General features: G+C 32.6%; 1 protein-coding gene across 3 annotated transcripts in view; it reads left to right on the top strand.

Annotated features, from left to right (window-relative positions):
• Positions 1-534: 534 nt before the first annotated feature.
• Positions 535-8975, top strand: part of Lpcat (lysophosphatidylcholine acyltransferase) — a 33024-nt gene continuing 24583 nt past the window's right edge. The window contains exon 1 of one of the 3 annotated variants that reach the window (XM_076314448.1): positions 535-993. In XM_076314448.1, coding sequence (XP_076170563.1) covers positions 868-993 — 126 coding nt within the window. In that variant the 5' untranslated portion in view covers positions 535-867. The remainder of the gene's footprint in view (positions 994-8975) is intronic. The other 2 variants (XM_076314449.1, XM_076314450.1) reach the window with 2 other exon arrangements.

The following is an 8975-nucleotide window of genomic DNA, read 5'->3' as shown; positions in this document are numbered from 1 at the left end:
TATATGTAAAGTACTAAAATAAAATAAAAAAATGTATTTGATTAAAATTATATACGTATAGACATATATTATCTAAGACAGAATCTGTTTTACCATTGATTTTCAAAATCTTTGATAAATTGTCATTTCATACTCCTTGTCGTTTATAATAGTTTTTTTACTCCCGTCAGATTCGTTACTTTATTAAATTGTAATGCCAAAAATCGTTCCGAGTTATGATATTTCTGTGGTAAATGAGAGACATGAACATATATTCACTTTTCATTAGGTGCGTGCATAAAATAAAAAGAATCGAAATTGAAGCGAAGCTGTTCTTTATTCCCGAACGACTAATAAAAAAATAGAGAATGGCAGGGGCCACTGAGTTGGTATATACATCACTGGCACCACTTACTCGTGATATTTCGCCTTCACAGGGGCAGTCCGGCGGAAATACCCGAACGGACTTTCGACGAGACGGTACGGTGCGCACGCATCCAACAATATCCCTTGCACGTTCGGTAGGGTTCGGTAACGATCGGAAAACGTTTGGCTGGTTCGTTCGGACGAACCGACAGTGAGAGCACAGTATTCCGTTGACTGACAACCCCTTTGCGTGTAGCGATGTCTCGCCGCGGCTAGTCGAAACTCCCCTTTCCCTTTCTCTTAGTTTTTTCCCCTGTCTATTTCGGTATCGTCTGGGTATTACAACAGTGCCAAAAATATCGTACACAACGCCGAACCATTCGTAACTGCCGACACGTATTGACGTTTTGCCGCTTATAGTGTGTGCACGTCGAGCTATTAAGCCGCATCTGTGTCTCATCTTGCATCCTTCCCTTCCCTTTCCTTTTATCCCTTTCTTTCTCTTTCTCCAATCAAAGAAACATGGATGAAGCGAATGGAAAGATGCGGAACAAACACGAGGATGTGGACCATGCATCCCTTGATGTTGACATCCTGAATCCGTTCGTGCATCGTCTGGAGCTCGATACAACCTACGAAAAGCTCAAGGTCAGTAGCTCTTTAAATTTTGCCCTACACGAAAATTTCCTTCGGGATCGATGTTCGCGCGGTCGAGTATTTAAGCGTTGCGAAGACGGGGCGGGAGGGCGGCGGCCGGTGGGGGATTTGATTCGTGATAGAAACAATGACGTACTTTCCGGTAGGGCGATAGACGCGTCGGTATAAACGAACTTGTATTTACGTTGTTTTGTAAAATCGAAAGGAAGTTTAGACGGTATGTAACTTTCTTTTGGTATCCCGATCTCACGGGCCGATCGTTCACGCCGGTTTTCGTGCGAGAAAACACGATCGACAGTTACGTAAAATTTGTCGAGGTTTTCGACGCTTACGATCGATCATGATACACGGGAATGAAAAATAATGTTCGGACAAGCCTTATCGCGCAATTCTATGGCATTGTTTCGTACAAATTAATTGGCCGACACTTTCATGTTGATAATTACGTATTCTAGATCACGAATATGAGACAGACAGTTGAAAATTATATTTTACGTAATGTTCCGATTATACGTTTGGTACAAACGTAATTTTGTTCTTATTTTTGTTTCGTAGTAGACAAAAGCTGCTTAGCATAATAATTATATTTGTTACGTGATACACATTCAACGAAGACAGAGAGTTGAATCATTTTAAAATGACAAATAAATCATCAATCGTACGCGATACGTTATATTAACCACATTAGATGTTATACAAAAATGATATCTTTTTCCAAGCGATAAAATTTATTAATCGATTCGAATGCGTGTTACTGGAAGAACGATCGAATTATATAAAATTGAATAAATAATTTATCTCTCTGTCAATATCTCAGCAATTTGAAATAGGTTATTAACTTTTAATAGGTTTTTTAAGGTCTAACAGAAAAAAAGTAAATAAGTTTTAAGTAAGATCGATATCTAATGTATGTGGAAATAAAGTTGTAAAATTCTCAGATAATTGCACGGAACGAATATACGAAACCATTGAATAACAAAAAACGTATTTATATTTTTCGTATGCAAGCACTACGTATCGTTTACTACGTGGCTCGTAAGTGACTAACCAGCGATTCCATCGATCTCTTTTTGTCAGCCAAAAGCATTAATAGTTCGTAGTGTCAGTCGAGCGTATTTAAAGTGAGGGTAGCTTCAAAATATTTTCTTTTCCGGACACGTGCGCTAATCAATGCATACGCACATCGTTCTATAGAGGTTCGTGCAGCCGCATGATTTAACACGCGTTTCAAAATGCATCGCTCGGTTTTACAATGCTATTTCAGCGTATATTTTCGAGCGTCGGAGATCGAGAGCCAGTAAAGTCAAAAGATTCTATTGTCTCTATGCTTTGTTCTTTCAATCGTGTCTCAAACCCATTGAATGCCGAATTATCGTTTCTTTCAAAACTGATCTTCACTTTTTTCACGTTGCATTCAAAATTACTTCATTAAGCAGGAAAAATAATATTTTCGTAAGAAGAAATTGTTTCTTTAAAATTGGAACTGGTGTTCCGCGAAAGTATTATTTTCTTTTATTGAAAAATTATAGTGACATGAAATAGAATTAGTTTCATAATCGAGAAATATACCAGACTATAAAAATCAAATAAATTTTCATTCCTAATATATTATAAAACAGGCTACAACAAAATTACAATGCACTTTATTAAGGTCTCTGCTTTATAATTGATAAATAAGACGCTACTTAAATAAGTTTTAATACCGGTAAAAAGAAGTTTCTCTGAATGTCCTTCAAATAGGACACTGGTACTTAATAGGTCAACGAACCTTTAACGATTGTTTGATATAGTTGTTATAATTATATTTTCGACGACGGAAATCATTTTCGCTTGGAATCATCGTGCAACACGATTTATTCAATATTAATTACAAATAAAATACGAAATAAATAACATTAAATAATACATCTAGAATCTGTTTTAAAAATTAGTGCGCACGTATTGTAAGAAATTCCTTGCATTTTATGGTGCGTGATAATAATTAGCAATCAAATGTCGATCAATTTATATTATCTTATTATAGAAGTTAAATTTTGCGGAAACATTTCGTACGTACCAACTTAATATTTCATGTTCGTAGCGTAATAAACTTGTTAAACATAGTTTCATTAGAAATTGTGGCTGGAAGTTTCGTGAGTAATAATTTCGATTTATCGATTTAATTAGATAATCAAGTTAGATAATTCGTTAGAAATCGTTCGATCTGTTTCCGATTTACTGATTTATTTGGATTTGATTTTACATCCTTTCTGGTTTATTGATTTTTTGGATGTGGTTTTAGTTTGTTTCTGATTTGTTAATTTATTCGGATGTGGTTTTAGTTTCTTTCCGGTTTTAATACATTATTTGATAATGGACGTTTTGTTTTCGTCGAATCGATAATAAAATCGATAACTTTTGATTTTTTAAACGAAATTGAGAATTCTTTAATCCCCTGTATCAAGTTGTAAAAAATATCAATCTCGTGTTGGAACGAGAGCGAACTTTATAAACGTTGCTTAATTTAGTGTGATACTTATTAGCTTATAAAAATGTTCGAAATGCACAACAGATGCCATAAAATTGAATTCAATCTAGCACAGAATGATAATTTGCAGTAATTTTAACGGTATCTCGCCAGTTACCGTTAAATCTGATACTTATATTAAGTAAAGTTGCATCAAATCGCGATTAAACACGTAAGGATCTTGCAAAAAAGCGCGATGATTACTTACAGTTAACGTTCGAAATAACGTTACAGTAGGTATAGAAAAGAATTGTTCGCAGCATTTGTGTAAGAGAAGATTTCCTTTTTCACTTATTTTATAATTATTTCTCAGAAATATATTGTTACATTATGTAAGGGTGTTATGTGCGTGAAATTTTCCATCATGAAATTACTGAAGCCATGTATTAATTCACATTCCGTACTATTAATTTTAAGTTCTTAGAAAGTCTATTACAATAACGAATTTCAGATAATATAAGATATTGTGTAATCAAATTTACTTACAAGCTTCGTTTGAAACGAAGGAATGCATGAAATTATAAATTGTCTTATATTTTTGTACATTCCATACATTTTCTTTTTTTAAATTCTCGATAAATTAGACGGTCGTTAACGTTTCGAGGTTTTATATAAAACGGTATAAGATTTATAAATTAAAATTTTGTTCTTACAATGCTGTAATAAATATCGGATTTCTCATTTACGAAAATTTGGAGCTGTTTGGTTCTTATTGACAATTTTACGTAACTTCTGTTTGTACTTAAACAAATTTGTTCAATATTAAGTCTGTATCCTTCGTAGTGGCGTAATTTTCTTTTTAATTACACGGCTGTGCATTTGAATAGAACTTTCTCCGTTTGAAATTCACTGAGCATACCGGATTTAGAGCAATGTCGAGCACTGCGTCGTAAAGAAATTAAAAAAAATAATACGTTCCGACAAATACCTGTGACCTTTCGTTGGTCTTCTTACGACCGTTGCAGTACTCTTACGTAATAAGAAGCCGATAGTAACATAAGAAAAGATGAAGTTACAATAGAAACCTGTTTCATCGGGATAATCAGTGGGGATTCTTAATAAGAACGAAAATTCTGAAATTGTAACAGTTGGAAAGTAGATTTCACTTTACATAAAGTATGCCACACATCTGCTTCATAATTACCAATGAGCATTATCACGAGCTCATTCGTATTTTATGCGAAGATAGATACTGTAAACGAGGTTTCGAGTCTTATATGATATCATCATAAGCTTGTGCTTAACCACCGTTAAAATAGAAAAAATATTGTTTGTATACGCGTATTGTTTTTCGATCGCAAAATATTATAGCTTGAATATAAATAAAGATTCAAAAAAAATTGTGTAAAATTGTAAAAAATATTGTTTGAGATAAAGTACTATAAAGTGTTATAATATACTACAAAATATCCTAAAATATTTTACAAACTTACATATTAAATTATTATGAGGTTTAATAAGAAATAATTGCTACAATGGTTCATCGTTAAATAATGTAAATAAATATTTGAATAATGTTATTTGTATAATCCGGATGTTTGACTTTCTATTGTGTTATAGCAAGTACGAAACGTAGGTTCACGTATCTATGCAATATTGAATTTTGAAGCCTTTGACTGTCGTTTCAGTTAGACAGAAAATCTCTTTAACTATTACGAGAATATCGCATGTTCAATCGTATTCGCAATACATTTCTGATATTTACAGTTGCTTCCTCAGAACAGCATCTTTTTGTAAATGTTGGTGCACGGATCTGGTATTGGATACAACAAATACATTATTATATTTATATTATTTACTGTTTCTTAAGTTGTACGATTGTTAGACTTGTTAACAAAGCAAAAAGTATGCAATCTATAGATTTTTTATCATATTTATTACATTGACAAAGCATGTAAAGCATAAAATTCCTCGAATTAATTTTAAAATAAAGAATTGATACGATATATAAATTTAAAAAAAGGGACGAACAGAATATTCTTATCTCAATGTGAAATTGCTTACATAGGTACAGTAGCGGGTTAAATATTTGTTCAACTGCAGATGTATGCTACTTTAAAACGAGTTTAATGTATCATTTACAACTTATAAAGTAATATTTTTGATCAGAACATTGGCTTGCATTGAGTATATATAAATGATCATTTTTAATTTTGCTAAACATTAACTGACCTTTTCTAATAATAAATTTTACGACAATTTAATTGTGCATTAAGTAAATGTATTTTGTTAATAATGCATACAGTATATTATTTATTTTTGTAACCAATTATAAGAATTCAAAATCTATATAAAATAAGTATAATAGTTCGATAAATAATCGATAAATAATATAAAAATATGTTCAATTGTCCAATTTTATTGTTTGTTTTTCTTCTAATTTAAAGATAAGATAAAAGAGACTGTGAAAAGGCGAACGATACTTAAAATATGCATGACATTTGTAGTTTTGTGTAAGTAAGAAAATGAGCTTTCAAACTTGCGATGTCACGTGTTTGTAAATTTTTGCTGGTTCTGCAAAAAGTGCTCTTGTCTCGGCACGAAGAATATGGGTGGCGTGAAACGTCTGGAAAAACAATTCTCGCCAATTTTCACTAGTACAAGAGACAAGTCTTTCGTTTCCACGAAATGTGGGTCATAAGTACATAAAGAGCCTACTCCGCGGAACGTATACTTCACAAAGACTAAAATCAGAATAAAAAAACAATTCCAAGATTTTTGTTAACAGAAATTACAACGAGGATCGATACCTGTTTTCTGGTGATTCAAAGAATAAAAATCTGATCTCAAGCACGCGGAGGTGTTTAAAAATATTTTCTCGAACTTGTTCACATTGGTTGTCGAGTAATCGACTTATTACACAATTTATAGAAATCTAATAAAATACATACGAAAATAGAATTCGGTATAGTTCCTAATTGTCACATATAAATTAGTGTCGGTGTATAAATTTTGTTTGATAACAGCACCAATACTTTTATTCATCTTCTCGACACTTTGGCAATTTCCCTGAATTAAAAAACGATAATATAATAAAAAAAAATTCATTAAGAAACTTGTACTAAAGAAACATGAAGAGAAACATTTTAATAGTGTTAACTCAACTTGAGCTATTCTAAATTCATTTCCTAATTCTTTTCTGAATTGTATAAGGTTCCAAAATTGAACAGCTAATCGGTAACAGAATGTTCTATGAGCAAAAATAAGAGAAAAAAGTTGTGTAAACATAGTTGAGTAAACACTTTATTTAAAAGTTATAACGAAAATATGAAATGACGGCAAATTTTTTCTTAATACTATATGTTATAGCGTATGAATAAGTCGATGATACTTATGTACTATTTATACGCGTTGCATTTACTATTTATCGCTTTTGTTAGTACCGGTAACTATCGGTTAATTGTACAAGTAAACTCCATTTTGTAACGATGTCAATCTTGTATCGATGAGTATGGTCAGTATTTTGAAATGAAGTAACAGCAAGAGTTTAATAGAAGGGATGGTATATGTACCATTTTCAGTGATGTCAAGTAACAAACACTGCGCATAAACGGATTGCACAATGTTTATGACTTATTTTTACGCTGTAACGTACTAAGAGGAAACTGGTAGTGTTTGCATATTTTCGTTGCAATTGTTTTATAAAGCGTTTATTCGACTATATTTACAGATACGTTTTTTCTTATTTTTACAGATAATATATATCAAATCTTGGAACATCGTGTATATCTATTCTAAGAACATTGAGATTCCCTTTCGGTATATTTATCACAGCCTCCGTGTTATGGCAAAACACACGAAAAAGATTAATTAGTAGAATAAATTTAAAAAATTTGTAAGAAAATGATTGAAAAATTAAGTATATACCTCAGTCGCTTATAACGTCAATGATGAGAAACGAAACACAAAAAACAAGAACTAAAGATATCTACTCATTGAGTCTACATTGTTTAAATACTCCAAGAGCAAAATAATTGCAAGATGAACAATTCGTGCGTATAAATTATCGAGTTTGGATAGAAGCTGTAATATTTGTTCAATGGAGAGTAAATGGGTATCGTAGAAAATTACTAGTAAAACAATTGGTTCTTTTCTAATTGTTCGCGAGAAATGGTCTCGTATCGTGCACGGTATAGTATGCACACGTGCATACGTGTGCATTTGGTGCACAGTGTGCGGAACACTTCTCGCCAATGCACGAGTATTTGAAAATTCTCACGTTTAAGTCACGTGTGCCCTGTTCTCCTTCCTAGTCCTGAAGAGCCTTGACACCGTTTCTGGCCGTCTGTTCGAAGTTCATTAATTCGCGCCATAGTGTTTTACACGCCGGATGAAATTCGTGATTCGTTGATTGGTTGGTTTCGCCTCGTGCAACATGTACGATACCCACACATCGACGTGACTCAATGAACGACAGTAAATTTTATAGATACTTTGCATGGCATTGAGAAGTTCATTGTAAGTTCGCGAACGAAAACTTACGTACACCGCTGTCCATTCATCTGGAATACTAATAGCAACTTTAACGAGCCCATCACGCGACCAGTCATAGGAATCTATTTCATCAAAACACCACGCAATGTTTTGGCGGCCACGAATGCGTTTATGAATCATTCGACCTTGTATCCAATTGAACGCATCGTTTTTTCAACGAAAGATTCTCAAATTCGTAAAACAATTAATTCGGAATAAAACTCGTCGTATTGAATTCAACGATATTGGACGTTATAGAAAATCATCTAGAAGGTGTCACATAATTTGTGGATCTCGTTTCAGGAATTGATTGTACATCCAGCAACAACAAAGGTAGTTCGTATAGACGTATGTCTTATCAGTCTTCGTTTGAGACGTAAGAAATTTTGTAACTGAGCGTTAATCGTAATAAACCACTGTATCTCATAAGCAAAAAATCTGTTTATAAAACATTGAGTATTTCGCGTAACATTGAATATTACGCAGGTAACACAAAATGCGTTGTATCTTGTAACCGAGCTCAAATAGCAGATGTGGTTACGTGAACTTTTTTCATTATTTTCACATGTACAATCAACTCCTAAAGTGAGTCACACGAATAATGAATACTCTATTATTCGTGATTAATATTCTCGACCAATTGTTTATGGACATCTTTGAAACTACTGATGTAAGATTAATTTACCTTAAAGAGAAATGTATATAACTTATATACAGTAAGAAAGTATGGAACATAAAACGTTTGTGTGTTTAGATTGGTCGAAATATGAAATAAAAATTTTAATTTTGTTATTTATTTCCTTGTAATATTAATTATATATATATATATATATATATATTTCTCTTTAATGTCGATTACTCTATATTGATCATTTTGAAACGGTTGGTCGAAAATTTTGAGCATGAAAATACCTTGTTACGAACATGTCCAACGTAATCGCTAATTAAATTGTTTGGCATCGCAATTTATTTCGCTGTTTCCAAAATCTATTAG

This window comes from Ptiloglossa arizonensis, chromosome 6 (assembly GCF_051014685.1).
Source record: "Ptiloglossa arizonensis isolate GNS036 chromosome 6, iyPtiAriz1_principal, whole genome shotgun sequence".
NCBI classification, from domain to species: Eukaryota; Metazoa; Arthropoda; class Insecta; order Hymenoptera; family Colletidae; genus Ptiloglossa; species Ptiloglossa arizonensis.
The sequence above is the reverse complement of the archived record's forward strand: the minus strand, read 5'-3'. Positions and strand labels throughout refer to the sequence as shown.